The sequence below is a fragment of the Excalfactoria chinensis genome, chromosome 4, assembly GCF_039878825.1.
Source record: "Excalfactoria chinensis isolate bCotChi1 chromosome 4, bCotChi1.hap2, whole genome shotgun sequence".
NCBI classification, from domain to species: domain Eukaryota; kingdom Metazoa; phylum Chordata; class Aves; order Galliformes; family Phasianidae; genus Excalfactoria; species Excalfactoria chinensis.
In genome coordinates, this window is record NC_092828.1 from 20,186,914 (window position 1) to 20,203,385 (window position 16,472).

General features: G+C 35.6%; 1 protein-coding gene across 1 annotated transcript; it reads left to right on the plus strand.

Moving 5' to 3' along the window:
* Positions 1-2,099: 2,099 nt before the first annotated feature.
* Positions 2,100-16,171, plus strand: DTHD1 (death domain containing 1). The gene is made up of 10 exons (XM_072334090.1): positions 2,100-2,373; positions 3,685-4,456; positions 4,960-5,290; positions 5,741-5,920; positions 6,779-7,023; positions 7,977-8,138; positions 8,722-9,011; positions 10,248-10,492; positions 15,272-15,329; positions 15,882-16,171. Exons 1-10 carry the CDS (start codon positions 2,100-2,102, stop codon positions 16,169-16,171), a joined length of 2,847 nt encoding a protein of 948 aa, XP_072190191.1.
* Positions 16,172-16,472: the final 301 nt, after the last annotated feature.

Below are 16,472 nucleotides of genomic sequence, written 5' to 3' on the forward strand. Positions count from 1 at the left end.
GGTATTTTTGCCCCCTTCTTTTATTTTTCTTACACATCCCAAAATGAGTGGGAAGATTAGATTTTTCATACACGAAAGTATATGCCATTTTCAGAGCTCCCTTTTACTTAGGAGTAGCTTAGAAGAATATAGTGATGTTGGATCAAAGGTAAACAGGTTAGTGATTCATATAACTTCTTGTTTTAGCTGTGTAGTACATTTTCAGTGTGATCAAGCAAGCTATAATGAGTCAAAAGGAACTTTCCTTTTGAATTTAATAATTACAGCTGATTTCAGCCCATTCACTTGATTAAAGACACTCAGTATCTTTCATTGTTATTTTTAACTTTTAAACAGTGCTTTACATCTTCAAAGCACTCTGTTGACATTACTTTATTAGTCCTCATAATGCTCATACACTGTTTTCAGTGGTTTTGTAGCCAAGTCCCATTTTAATTGCTATTACACTCTGCATTAGTTTTATTTATAATGGGACATTAAAATGACTGTTTAGTAAGGAAGTCTCAGTACCAAGAATTTGTATAGCATATTTCTTAAACTGTAAAATATTTTGGTGTATGTGACACTTCAGATTTAGACCAATACTGAAATCTTCTGAGAAGGATTTCTAGCCAGTCTTCCCCTGCATAGCACAATAGCAACATGTACTGGTAAGAGAACATCAGTGCTGTTCTTCCACTTCTATTCATTGTCAGTCTGGGAAAAATTTTGTTTCTCAACATGCTGTTTGGAATGAAAATCAGTGCAAGTACCGATATTGAGATACCACTGTATTGGTTGTTAATATACAGATGGTAACAAACATACAGAAGTAACAAGCAAAGGGAAACTCACCAGTGGTGGTGCCTTAGATGAAGAAGCTGGGGCAGTCCTCACTGGAGAACAGTCTCCAAGAGATGCTGCCTCAGTGGGAGTCAGCCCTTAAATGAGGTCTCAGAGGAGGTGGAGTCGAGCTCCACCCCTTCCGGGAGCACAGCTACATCACTCTCACCTGTGCTCCCACAGCTGACCCCACACTTGCCTTATCTGATTAATCAGAGGTTCAGGCTGTGATTACCAATCTCCCATACATACCACAAACTAATGTCAATGAACAAACAGCATAGGAGTCTTGATGGCAAAGCTGTTTCCAGGAGCATGTAGTCATTAGACCCTGTGAAAGAAGAGATGCTAGTTTTAGTGGGGTACCAAAGGACTGTCTTTTTGTTTTAGTTGTTAAGTTTATTGGTTTGTTTGTTTGTTTGTTTTTTCCATGAACAACCTACAGTCAGTTCTTGACATCACAAATAAGTTTAGCAAGCTTACTTTTTAAAACTCATTTCTCAGCTTCCAAAATGTCATACAAAATTTCAGCCACTAGTTGTTTAAACTTCTAGCTATTTGTCTTTTTGTTTTTTAAAACCTTTCTTCCTGTTATGTAAATACAACCCAGAAAACAATGTTTCTTCACTCATCTATTTTTTTTTAATTGCTAGACACAAAATCATATTTGTAAATCCTTGTATTTCTGAAACCTATGTATAATAATAAAAATGCATCATCTAGCACACGTAGTACATTATACCTGTCTCATCTACATGATATCTCTGAACAACAAACAAAGTACAGCTTTTTGAAAATCCTGTTAAGGGATCTACAGCATTTAATGCTAGCTTACAATGAAAACCTGCAAATGAAACACATCTTGATGTCAGAGTCTATACAGTTATGGGTTCATAATTAGGGCTTGATTTCATAGGCACCAGTCATGTGCAGCATTGAATTTAGAAACTGCTCACTGTTACTTAACTGGGTTATATAACCTCCCTACCTATGTTCTTAAATGTGTGTACTGTACATTGGCATCTCTTGGAAATTCTTGCCCTTAGTCACACCTGAGCCACTCCTTTTTGTCACCTAGTAACTTTCTAATAGTCAACATCAACTCAGAGTTTCTGAGCTAGGCTTAATTTTTGTAGTGCTGGTGGAAGGTAGTATTTTTATATATTCTACTTAAGTTACAAACAGTAAACAGCATTGCCTGAACGAAGGACAACACCTTTTCGAAGTGTTTGAACAGAAGAAATATTGTAGTAGTACATTCTGAACATAAAATGGAAATGGCAGAAAGTAAGATTACACCTTCTACTGACATATCAGGAAAACTCCTGCAAAAAATCTGGCACTTGAACTTGCTAGCAAGAGGTTTGCTTCTGAAAAGTGATCTGGATAATGAAGAGATAGTGGAGTATGTACAACGACTGATCTCTTCAACAGAAGAGCTGAATGGATCTCTCATTCAGCAGCTGGAGAACATTACAGAAAATCTTCAAGACACTTTCCACTTGCTGAGCACTCTCCTTGACAAACACAAGGAATTGACAGCAAGCCCAGGCAAGTATGAGGAAGCTACCCTGTGAAAGGAATGGACTGGATGTACTGGATAACAATTTCTGCTGTGTGATGGTACTGGGGGATTTTAATTTTCATTTGTTTGCATTTCAGCATTTGGCCTTTCATTAGAACAAAGGAATTAATATTTCGAATATGATATCACTATTTTGTGAGACTCAATATAAGATTCATAATTCTCATTATGTGGGAATAATATATGTATATAACTAAACAAACGATTCTTTTACTGTTTTATGTACACCACAATGGGTAGATTGACATTGGCCAGATGCCTGACACCCACTCAGCCTCTCTCCATTCTCAGCAGAACAGGAGGAGAAAACATGACGAAAAAAAGGTTGAGATTAAAACAGAGAGATCACTTACCATCCCAAGCTGGTAGTCAAGATTCAAGAATAATTCATTTGAAACTGAAAAAGTATCTCAAATAAATAATTTTTAGATTGGAATCAATAATGAAAAAATTATCTGGAACTGTACTCTTTGCAGTTTTAAATTATTCTGATGTTGATAGAGCTGAATATGAAGGGTCTATCTAAATCATAAAATACCACACCCATGAAATTCTTAGTCCATACAATTATTTCCTTGAAAACTTCGAGATATCAATTTACTTCATATGACAGTACTGAATAAATTGAACAAAATCAGTGTTTTTCCCCTAAGATTTGTATCAAACCCTTTCTATTTTCCTCCATTATCTTTCTATTATGAGTCAAGAGCACACTACATCATGTTCCATGTGTACAATTTTCTTATGTATATTGACTGTCACTGGATTTAACCTTAGAAACAAAGCTTTACAAAATCTCATGCAGAAACAGTAAAGTATGTTTAATACTCAGGCCATGTAAAAGAGCTTTGCTGAAACCCCATATGCCAGAATCTTGCAGGATTCAAATTTAGAAAATATATGTAATTAATGTTGAGTTTTCAAACTGTTTCCAAGTTCATTGGACTACTGTTTACCAATTTCCTGCTTTTGATTGACTATCATTAAGAGTTTAGCTGGTGTCTGTCTGATCAATAAAATGGAGTTCATTCAAGCTGCTACAGAAGTACTAGGAAAATTAGAGTTGTGCTTGTTTGTATTCAGTTCTTCAGAAATTCACTCAAACTGAATAGCAATAAATGTGAAAATATTACATGGAAACCAGAAAATATATTCTACTTTATATGTTGTGTGACATCATGGAATTAGGTGGAATTCACTAACTACGTGTGTAAGTTTTTACATTTTTATAGCTTTTGTAGCAAAATTCATTTGGTTACCTATTTTTCTTTCCTCAGAATATCATGATGTTGTAGATTGTCTGCAGAAAATGAAGGACTATTTTACAAATACAGTTTCATACCTTCAAGAGGCCAAAAATAAGCTTCGTGCAGCTTGTTGCCAACAAGATGATGCTTCTCAGATCCAGACTGCACAAAATGCTTTTGTAGAAACTGGAGTATGTTATTCTGAAAGAGAAGCAAAGCAATCTGTGCAAGCATCCTCTAGTCCCAGCCAACAATACCAAAGAACTCCTTCCCCAAGCAAGACAGAAAGTCAGAACATTAATCTAGTTCAGCCATGTGAAATTAAAACTGTGAAAAAAGAAGCTGTTGCATCACTAGCTGAAAATATATCTGTCAGAGAACAGGAAGTTAGCAGAGAACCTCCAATAATGAAAGAGGATGGTGAACACAGAGTGCTAACAACCTCTGTTTCAGAGAAAATAGATAATAATGGTAAAGAAAAACCACAGAAAGATGGCTCTTCTCTTGAAAAATATACAGAACTGACTTATCAAGATGATTTTATTGGCAGTGGAGAAAGTATTTTACTTCAGACATCAACAGATACTCATGACAAAATTGTCAGAAATCTTTCTGAACAGGAGAAAGAACTCAAGTTGACTGAGACAATGAAAGACAATAAAAAGAAAACAAATTATGACATGTATAGGAATGATCTAATTACTGTTACCTCTTCAGCACAAACCAGCGACCTTAATGTTGTGATTCCTTCAATAAGTGATTCAGAAGATGTGCAAAAATATAGGCACTGGTTAAACAAAGAGTAAGCACATTCTCATTTTTTCTAGGAACGTGTGTACATAGATACTATTTATTTGAATATATATTAATATCTGGGGAGCCACAAGCTCAGTATACCCATGGGCATGCACGTAGTAGTTTACAGCTTCATCATGTGTAGTCAGGATATTCAGTGTGGTCTAAATCAAACTGAAACTATTTGCTTATATTGATTTTTATTATACCAGAGAGGGACTAAGTCACAGCCAGTAAAACCAACACTTAGAAAATAATTTTGAATTTAGTGGAAAAGAAAAAAACTTAGGCAGTTTTAGTAAGTTGAAAATTGCTCTAAAAGAAGTTCAACATAAGCATTTCCATGTACATATATTTTCATGAATGATCTGCCTATAACCTAATGTAGTTCATAATTATAGTAATACATGTATTTAAAAATGCAAGGTATCATGAAACCCAAATACAAAAAATAATATACTTTTTTTTTTTTTTTTTTTTTTTTTTTTTTTTTTTTTTTTTTTCCTTCAGATTTGTAGTGGAAGAGAGTGGTAAGAGTGAACATAAAGTGGTTTGCTTTATTAAAGCCCCCGCAACTGCCCTGGAGAATCTAGTATGTACGATAGTCAATGAAACAAGTTCCTTGGTGGTGGATGATTTTGAGGAGCTGGTCAGCAATGTCATCAGTGTTCAATGCTCTGATTATAAGAAAACTATCCCTTTCCCTATTATCATTGCAATCCCATTTATTTCACGATTCAGAGGAAATTATCGAGAGATTATGGTGAAGGTGACAGACATGAATTTTCACTCAAATTACTTAACTCCCATTTCTCTGGAAGGATACCACGGAAACCACAAGGTTGGTAACTGGTTTTCTAACTACTGGCTGAGTAGTTATTGGTGATTTTTGTAAATAGATGTAATACTTACCATTCTTTGTTAAAAATAAAAGCTTAAGAGGAATTATTTTGCATTCAGATTACAAAGAAGTAACACATATTTTGTTTATGAATCAAAATTCCGTCTCAAAGAAATGCAGGATTGTTCCTTATTTTGCAACTACAGAAGTAATCATTTTGTGAAAGATTCATCACCCAGCTGATGAGCTCATTTCCCCAGTCATACACCGCAATATGAATGACATTAGAAGATGACTAGAAATCACCAGATAACTGGGCACGCCAATAATACTTATTTTTGTTTCACATTTTGCTCTATAATTAATATTCCTCCCTCAGAATGCTAAACCACTGCAAAGCGCAGCTTCCTTTCTCTCTGACATACTCTACCCCACATTTTCTTTACACAGGAAACCTTTGCGGAAGTGAAAGTTTATCAGCTGGGTGTTTTTTCTGTGCTGTCATGCCTAAAGAAAGAAACATTTACCGTTCCAACAGCAGGACTCTCACAAAACCTGAGCATGGATTCTAGGATCTCTTTCTATTACCCTTCGGAAACGTTCACTTCTCCAGCAACCATGAAGTTAAAGGTGAAATGAAATAGGCAATACTTATTCCTAGACTCTACGTCATCTGATCAGTTCTGAAGAAAAGACACAACAGTGTTAAAGGGCAACATGTTCCATTATTAGCTGTCTGTGAAAAGCAGTGGCAACTCCACACCCCATATTCAAAGCAAATACTTTCTGACTGCTTCGTTAAAACCACAAGATGCAGCCAGGAAGTAGTCAACACAGTATCTCCAGCTACAAAGAACATTTGACCTTTGTCTGACATGCTTCACAGAAAAACAATTATTTTATGCAATGACGTAAGCATTGACCCCAAACTTAAACAGTTTGGCCCAGTTTTTAAGTATAAGGAACAATTTTTTTCATCTGACCTTCTTCATTTTTATGAGGCACAGCAACAGATTTTGTTACCTCTTAGCGTTAGGCTGAGAATAATCTCAACATTTGCTTCAGTTATTCTTTGTGTCTCCCCACCCCCATAGCCACATTTATTCTGAGACACAACGTACATTTCAGAGAAGATAAAGTTAACATTAAAAAAAAATGATAATCTTGAAAAATTATCAAAATCTGTGGAGGCTCAGGAGTTATAAAACTTGAACTCGCAACAGGAACAAAACAAAACAATCACAGTATTTAAGTCAGTAAAATGTCCTGCTTCTATTACATTCAGGCACTTAGCTGTGCATTGTATAAATTGTTAATACATTGCTGAGGTTGTTCCTTGGTTACAAATAGGAGCCTATAGCCTTTCTGATAATCTGATCTAATTTCAAAAGTTAAACAAATTTCTTTAAAAACAAACAAAGCCAACAAGCATGTAAGGAAACATTTATTCATTTACAAATTAATTGTACAATTGCTTTCTATATTTAGATTCATCCAATTGAACCATCACTGATTTCCACACTGAAAGCAAGACATGACATGTACCTCTCAGTGGTATCTACCAGTGCACTGGTTTATATCCACCATCCTTCAGCCCAACCATTTAATAACTCAGTCACAATTACTCTACCCTGTCCTCCAAACCCAGAAAAAAAAAGGCAGGAGGAGGAGACAGAGCAAGTGAGAGCCGTTACTGCTACAGTAAAGAGTGTTGTTGCAACATACTATCCTCGGTAAGAACAACTTCACAACAAATTCTACGTAAGAAAAACATATTTATTTATTTATTTTTCATGTTAAAATTAACCTTGTGAATAGAGCCTGCTACAGGAAAAAAATAAAAATAAAAATAAAAGTGGGAATACTTCAGCAGATCCACACGTTCTTACACTATAATTCCACCAGGAAAATCCATATAGCATGTTGATGTATAAACATTGTTTGAGATCACTGGGTTATTCACATCCAGTTTAAAAAATGTGTAAGAGGAAGTATAAGTGAGACGAGAGGTATGGGCTTTTATAAGAATAAAAAACCCAAATCATTTCATTCGTTAGGCTGTTAGCTGGAGCGTATCACATTGATATCACATTGCAGTTCCTTGATTCAAAGTGTGGTATCAAAGTAATCACTTGAACTGAAGGGTATCTTCTCTTATTGTTTCTCTTGAAAGAGGTGATGGAGAGCAGTCATGTCTTATTTTCTAATCTTCCTCTTTGTGTCATTTACTTACTGAGTAGCATTTGCTTGGGGAGAAAAAATGGGCTACCTTGTCTTATCCATTTCAGACACCTACTTCTAGAGAATCTAAATCCCAGTGAATGTTTAAAAAATGATCCATAATGATTACTATACGTGATGTTAAATAATAGATTAAACTAGGTTGATTTAGATAGAAACATTTACTTTTTTTTTTTTTTTTTTTTTTTTTTTTTTTTTTTTTTTTCCCTTCTGGAGACTTTAAAAAAATAACAAATGGAAACTTTTTTAAAAAATAAATCCTGACTGTTACATCCTTATGTATGCTGGAGAAATATCAGATGTAGTTTTTCAACAAGGTGGAAAAAGACACAAGTGGTCATCAAGGAAAACAGGGGAAAGCAGTTCTACAGATACAAGCCTTGTGGTTCCTACAGGATTTCTTGATTTCTTTTATTTTAATTGTCATCATTCTGTGGCTTTTCAGGACTAAGAGTTCTTCTTTGAGAAAGAATGGAGAGAGTCTCAGTGATACTTTCAAATTATTAGGTCACAGAAACAAAGATGAGTGGACAGTCTTTGACAATATTATTATCCAGAATGCACAGAATGGGCTTGTGTCATTTGAACTGAATGAACATTTAGAAAGGTAATGTATGAAAAAACTAATACAAATTTTATTTACTAAAAAGTTTTCTTCCAACTACATAAATCAATGGAAGTTAGTAGAGTTCATCATGCACTATGAATTATTAACTTGCTGGAACCTCTTTCATCCAGTTTGTAGAATAAGATCATTTAGATTTGTTAGGCATAATTACAGAAAGTATATTTTTTATAAAAAAAAATTTTTCCATCTATTGATTTTGCACAAAAGTTGAGATGGGAAATGTGGATACTAATCTTAATTTGACAATGTGATTTAGGTTTCTAAATAAAAGACCAAAATATTTTTTGATATTTCTTTTTAAGAAATATTCTGTCTTTAATTTAAAAACAAAACAAAACAAACAAACAAAAATATATCTATTTTAATTCATAGATATGGAGCTAATATACTCTACAGAGTCTGGCACATTTTCTCTCTTTCATATGAAAGAATAATTAAAAGAGGCAGTATAAATTGTACTGGAGAGAGAGAGCCCTGTATTTTTTTACACAACTAATTGTTATCTGATGATGAAGAGATTTTAAATAAAGCTATTTACTTTCTTTTCTTTTTTTAAATACAGCTTTGTGGTTATTCGCCTTTCGTTCCTCTTGGAAAATACATATCTCCTACACTTTGCTCAGGCTCTGGAAGAAGCTGTTTGCAGCGCAATGTCAAATGTGATACTGTATCGGAAAAGAGAAAACCCATGTAAAATAATAGTTTTACTAACTGCATCCAAGGAATTGACCTGGGAAATTCAAAATCTCCATGAAGAGGGATACTTTGGTCCCCCAGAACCTACGCAGCAGTTTCCTTTAAGAGAAGGAGAGCAGATTCATTTTCAATTTAGAGGCAATATATTTGCTTCAGGTATGGTAATTAATTCATGATTTTCAATGTTCATTATTCAAAGTACATTACAAATCACCTCAGCTGTTCAGAAGTATGTGGACATCAATAGATTGTGGTTAGTCACAGCTTATTTCTTTATTCCACTCTTCTGTAGCTTTTGAATGATAAGTGTATGGAGCAGCATAAGCAACAGCTCTGACAAATAAAAGGTATTAGAATAACAACAACTTGAGCAACATGGTTTGGGTTACAGTGCCTCAAGAACAAGGTGATCTTTAGAGATCTCTTCCAGCCTCTGCCATTCCGTGAAACCTGGTCCCTTGGAAGCAGCTGCTTTTTCTTGTATTTAAGGACAAGATTCCATCAATGGAATGAGGGCTTTTTAAATTATAAAACTTTTGATAGGAATTAAGCAGATTCCAAACAAAAGTAAACAGTCCAGTATTTTTCTGTTAAGATTCACTTAAAGTGAGCAAGGTTTGACACTGAAATCCAGGGTGAAATAGTGCTTTTTCTGAGTTGCACTATAAATTCCAGTGATGCAAGAGTTGCTGTGTCATTTGCTCTAGCAGTCTGGAGCATTCAGTGCAATGGCCTCCATCATTCAACAATTCACTTAAAAGAAAAGGTAAGAAATACCAGAAAAATGTTCACCCCAAATTACATATAATCCCTTCTGCCAGCTTTTCAATCACCTGTATTTGCCCCCTAAACATTTTGTACATTTGATACAAATTCTTCCATTGAAAACTCCATACATGCTAAAGAAATTCTTCCAAAAGAAAAGGATCCAGACTGGAAGAACACCTGCTTTTCTATGTCAAGAACACACAAATGTATTGTGTCACAGATCCTAAAAAGGAGCTCACCCCTCTGATCTCATTGCTGTTACCGATAGAAAGACATCCATCCTGAACAATCAGAAGGTATATACTTCTATTCCCAACACAGTTTTATTTCTCTTTGTATCATATATTTTGTCACCTCCCAGGTTCCTTACTTTTCACTTTGTAGCACAGCCTTCACACTTGTTCCAACATTTCAAGGGCTAAGAGACTCAAGCTACTGAAGCAGGCTGGCAGGAATGTTTGAGCCTCAAATGTTCTATAAAAAGTAGTAATAATGACAAAGAACAGCAGATTACTACATAATTAGTTCTATTTAGCTCCTCTTAATGCATTATTTTAGATGCCACATATCCAAATACAATGTAAAAACTGGTGTTCTGTTTGCTTATTTTCACATTGTCTGCAGAAAATGGAAAAGATTTTGGAAAAACCTTCAGGCTGATTTTTCATTCACAAAGAAAGCCCAGACTAGAGCTCCATATTAAGGAAGTGGATGAGTTTGGTAACCACAGCTCCCCTCACTACAAAGGAACAGCAGTGTTTTACAAAATTACCAGAGGGATGATAACAAAGGAATGGAAACAGCCCTTGCCACACGGTAATTATCAGCACCAGTCTCCACTGTGCAAATTACCGCTGACATTACCAAAGGTGAGTTTCTCAACTGATGACATTATAAATCTTTCCTTTTCTCCCCTACACATATTTGTTAAGCAGAAGCATCTTGATACAATTTTTCCACTACAGATAACCCCAGGAGTCACCAATGGAGCAGTTCTGATCCATCACCAATGTATAAACACCCTTAAAATTTTTCTTAGCAGACTCTCATCAAGCCATCAGCTCTGAAAAAAAATGCACTTAGTAGAACTTTTTCACACTTTTGGCCTCCCCAGCTGCTACGACCCTGAGAAATTTCAACTTAAGTTTCAGCTAAATATCCCTGCATCCCTGTCTTGTGAGTATGGAATTGCAAGTTGTAGGAGCAAGACTTCTTTTAGTGACAAATTCCATGTAAAATGTAAATTGGGGAGTGGAAGAAGATGAGGGAAATAATTTACTTTCACTGTCTGCTTTTCCACACAGCATACCATGTAATCACAGAAAGGGAAATACAGACTCTTGAGGTTCAAGTGGGGAAGATTACAAACAAGCAAAAACTGAAACCCACAAAGGAGCAACAACAAAAAAACAGCAACAGTCCAGGCATCAGTTAGTTTTCCTCTGCCCGCTAGATATTCTTCCATCCTATTTTTCCTCTTAATCTTCCTTTGTAACACAAACAAGATTTAGTGAATTGAACTGCATGTGTATTAAACCACAAAGGGAATCACCAAGTGTTTCAGGTTAGTTTTGGTCTATATAGTCTAGGGCTATATATATTAGTTCTTAAATGTCCAACTTAGACTTTTGAAATAAGCCATTTCTGAACACTTCTTCTCTCTTGATACTCAACAAAAACAGATATCACTTCAATCAGTGTTGCAGTATCTTGCAAATGTACACATATTTTTTTTCTGCTAGTTATATTTCAAAGAAGTCAAAATTTTCATTAAATGCAAATATTAAACCAAAAATGGGATCAAAATGCTTAGAACCATTTGCATATTGATAGCTTTTTCATTATTTGATTTATATTTTCTATTTTACACAGAATGAAAAACCTCTCTGTAGAATGAATAGCGTTGAAATATTATCTTCCTTTATATCATCTCTGCTCACAAAATTCCATACTGAACATGTATAGAGTGATAGAAATCTTAATAACACAAAATACTGTATTTTGCCAGTCTTGCTGGCTGAAAACTAGGAAAAAGTGGTTGGTTTCCTAAAGGGGTGATGATTACTACTGAAGTCCCACACAAATCCCATACAGATCTGTGCTAATGTATTCAATAGAAACTTCTGAATATTTAAGCAGAATATTTGCTGATAGTACAAAGTATTCAGAGCAGTAAGATTATCTGTGAATAATCACTGATAGTGAATGTCTAGAAAATAAAATAGATAATTTAGTTGTTAAAAAGTTTTTGGTGGTGGTGGAGGAATGTGGCTAATCTGATCAGAAATGTGGATGGATTCCAGGCAGAAAAACAATGCATTAATAACAACTGTTCAGATGATTTTGATAGAAGTTGAAATGTGGTATATGCTTATGGATTATGAAGGAAGGCAACATGGAAAAGCTATAGCTTCTTCTGTAGGATACAAGAATGGTGATACTGGTAAGTGGCAGGTGCAAATCGTGGTACAAAATAATGTATTTATTACATGCCAAATAATCAAAAGGTGAATTCATTTTCACAGGATAATGCAGCAGTTAAAAATTAGTTTGAGGAAGGAACTGGCTGGAAGAGCCACATATTAAAAATAATGATTCTGTTTTCATAGAATGCTAAGGAAACAAAAAAGGAAATTCTAATTACTTAGCATATCTTAATAATCTAAAATTGTTAGCACAGAATAAAGTACTAGCTACAAAACTGACATAGTTACTGTATCCAACATTTACTACCCGTGATGTGATCAATAAATTTTAATTAGATGTATCATAATATTATGGTATGTTTTCTAATGAATAAAGGGTGTAGAAGGAAATTGCCAAAACAGTCAAAACAGCAAAGACTATTCACATTTCTATTGTTTGCTTGAGTAAATAGATATCTTTAACTAACAACTCCTGCTTATGGAGCTTTTGTTTTCTCAGCATTAGAAACAGGTTTGACAAACAGGTTCAACATGAGGAAAATGAAGAGGATCAGGTTCTGATGTCAAGTATGTGTGTGCATATCAGTGATTTTCTACTGATATTTCAAGGCAGTTTTATGACTATAAAGCTGGACTAAAGAGTTTAAAAGGTTAATTTCTCCTTTTCTGTCAGTCCTGTTTGATATGCAAGTAGAGTCTGTTCATGTCTGAAGGTCCATTTGCAGGGCACTTTAGTATTACTGACTGAAATCAGAGTGCTTTGCAGAAAGATAGTGGTGTAATCCATACAAGCATTATCAAATCACTATTCTGCTGAAGTTCTGCTTAACTAATGACTGTCTAACAGCAAAATGGCATGTGATCCACTACTTCAAAAAGGCAGCTGCTTAGCTAATTTTAAGACCTTCCAGACTAGAAAACTGCTTTGACCACTAAGACTATTTTACTTGCACTGTCAACCAGAACAGCAGGGCCATGTGCCAATGCAGCTGAACCAGGGGTGAATTTAGCTTTTCACTATGGGTATTTCATCTTTAAAGGCAGATGTAATGTTTTTGGTCTAACACACAGTATATTATTGTATGATTACTGTACAATACTTATTGTCAATTCTTACCGTTTTTACTACTGTTTTAATATTAAGTAGCATAAAGTGGTTCAGATTAAAGTCAAACCACTGGTAAATGAGTTCATCTACAGTAAGTCTGAAAATCCCATGCAGAGCTTTGAGGTTCTAAATTCTCATTAATGAATGAAAATAAGTTAAAATATAAATGCATACTTTAAAGGAAGCCAAAGAAATCTCTGCCTTGGAAGGAAAACAATGCCCCCTTCTGGACAGAGCTCTGCTTTCCTTTTATTTTGAGGGCTTTCTCAATAGTTTTACTCTACCTTCAGGCAGTGCACAACAGAACTGCTGTAGAAACATACAAGCGAAAAAATAAAAGACTTAAATCTCCAGACGAGCACAGCCCATAACTGTTTTGTACTGTGAACAGTGTGTGCTCTGTGCCTCCTGTGCACAGTGGAATACCTTCCCAAGACCACAGGCCTCCTGAAAAGCCGTTTAACTCACAGGTGATTTGATAACTCAGTTACCATTATTTTTACATTTTAGATACTGGAACTATTAAAGGTAAGGATTATGACTAGTTATGTCCAGCAGAAAAAGGAGAATAATCAGTTCAGCCTGAGTTTCATTGTAATAACTCACAGATGGAAATGGGGAGCTCTGTGAATATACCTTCAGCATGTCTCATAGGAAAAGGCTAAGCAAGCAGGTAATGCAATTGAATGTGTGACAAAAGTAAATACCATGTCAACACTAGAGGAGGAAAAGTACAGGTTTTAACAAAAAAAAAGGAGCAGAATTTCACTTTTTACAAGTTAATCACTTGTGCTCTGTGTTCTTCTACTTAATTTCTTGTTCAAAATTGAGTAGGAAACAAGATAAGCCTCACAAGAAAACAAATTCTAGACTTACTATTTTCTTATTCACTAGAGAGATGGTATGCCATTCAAAGGGAACATCATGAAACAAATCCAAGTGCAAGGTCTTGCACCTGGGTCTAAGCAACCCCCATTACCAATAAAAACTGGGGGATTAAAAGATTGAGAGTAGACCTGTAGAAAAAGACCCGGGGATAATGATGGAAGCTGGACATGAACCACCAATGTGCCTTTGCAGCCCAGAAAACCAACTGGATCCTGGGCTGCATTGAAGGGTCTGTGACCAGCATCTTGAGAGAGATCATCCTGCTCTTCTTCTCTGCACTAATGAGGCCACACCTGGAGTACTGCGTTCAGATGTGGGGTCCTCAGTACAGTAGAGACATGGACCTGCTGGAGTGCATCCAGAGCAGGGCCATAAAAATGATCCATGGAATTGAGCATCTCTCTTATGGGGATGTTCAGCTTGGAGAAGAGAAAGCTCCCAGTGACCTGATAGTGGACTAAAAGGGGAGTATCTAAAGTATCTAAAGGAGAGCTACAGAAAAGAAGGGAACAGACTCTTTAGCAGGGTCCATGGTGATAGAACAAGGGGAAATGGCATCAAATGTTTTACTGTGAGGGTGCTGAGGCACTGGAACAGATTGCCTAGTTGTGGTGGTTGATGTGCTATCCCTGGAGACTTTTAGGTGAGACTGGATAAGGCCCTGGGCAACCTGATTTAGTTGTGGTGTCCCTGTTCACTGCAAAGGAGTTGGACTAGATGGCCTTCAGAGGTTCCTTCCAACTCTAAGGATTCTATGATTCTATGGTTATTGATTTCTATAGGTATGCAGTATCTGTAGTTATCTTTCTTGAAATAATATGATGTGCCCACAGTTACAATAAGTACACAACTGTAAGAAGGAGAAGATAATGCAGCATTTGAAATTACAATCCATTTGGTGTAGAAAGATTCCATACAGATGTTCTATAACCCCAATTTTCTATACACCCATTAGAATATAATGGTACTGAAGAAACTTTCATAAAATTGCAGAAGTCAGATGTCTTAATAAGATACAATAGACATCCATTCAGAGAGAACAGACTTGGTTGTATTATTTTAGTAGTTTCTTATGATCTGTAGCAGATGAATGTTTTGTTTGTTTTCAGCAGTGATAAAAATGCTGAATGTAGGTAGGACTTCACTGTTGATGCACTGTAATGCACCCCCGTATCCTTCATCTCAAGCTTTAGTCATTTCTTTCTCCAACACTTTTTCTTTGGTAGCGTGAAAAGTTGATCAACCGTCCACAAAGCACAAAAAGGATTTTATGTGATTCATCAGGTAAGAACACTTACATAATCCTTCAATGTCAATATAAGCAATAATTATTTTAACTATTTACTTTTTTTTTTTTAACTGGCAGGATTTATTTCAGTGGCGGCTGACATTTTCTAAATGCCATATTCAGGGAGTTTTATACAAAGAGTAAATTGGTTACCAGGAGATACATAAGCTCTTGTCAGGTGGCATTGGGTTTGGGTGCTTAAGGAGCATACAGTTTTCCACGTAATGAGATTCAGTTTGTAATGGAAAGCTCCAGTATAACCAATGTGTCATTTATAGGAAATGCCTCGTCCTTTTATTGCAATCTGTGCTTTTCCAAGAGCTGTAGATCATTACCAGATCTGTTTTTGACTAAGTCCACTTCACATCTCAGTGCAGTTACCAAAAATTACATCAGAAATAAGAAGTGATGATGTTTCTACTGTATTATAAAACAAATCACATTAAGTTTGGGAGTTCACCCACAGAGAATGCAGCTTTAGAAAGCTTTTTGAAGGATTTATGTAATAGGAGAGTAATGCAATTGCTTCACTAATTTTTGCCCTTCAGAGGCCCTATGGGACAACTTGCTGTACTGGATTGCGGAAGAGCTTGCAGAAGATAACACATCAGTGAATGCTTTACACTTGCCTATTCGTCGGAGCGTGCTTCAGCTTGTTAGACTGAAATGCCCTGATAATTTAATACACCAGAACTATGAGCTTCTTTATTGCTGGCAAAAGACCCTTCCAAGGTCAGCTGACAAACAGCAGCTCCTGTCTCGCTATTTGGGGAAGAGTGGCAGAAAGGATCTTTCAGAAGAACTTCATTTTAAGTGGCAAAACAAAGTGTTCACTTGACAAAATCAGTGGCAGCTAAGCCCAGTTTTTCTTCTTTCTCGTTGAGAAGTGTGAGTATTCCCTTGATATCTTCTGACAGCAACACTAGTCAGGAGTCAGATCGCTCTTTTATTTGTCAATTTGAACTCTTCTTTCTAAAATAGAGTATAACAGCAATGCCTTTTCCTGCTACAAGGGAACTTTTCTCCTGTGGAAGAGAGAAATATTCACACAAAAATTTCATGCCACATTCCATATTAGTCCAGTAATAATAAGAGAAAGAGAAGAAATTTCTTCTGACTTCAAGGCTTTTAGAATTTAT

Coding starts and splice junctions, on each gene's coding strand:
- DTHD1 (XM_072334090.1), top strand. CDS start 2,100: ATGGCAGAAAGTAAGATTACACCTTCTACTGACATATCAGGAAAACTC. Junction 8,139..8,721: donor CTGAATGAACATTTAGAAAG/GTAATGTATGAA, acceptor TTTTAAATACAG/CTTTGTGGTTATTCGCCTTT. Junction 15,330..15,881: donor GATTTTATGTGATTCATCAG/GTAAGAACACTT, acceptor TTTGCCCTTCAG/AGGCCCTATGGGACAACTTG.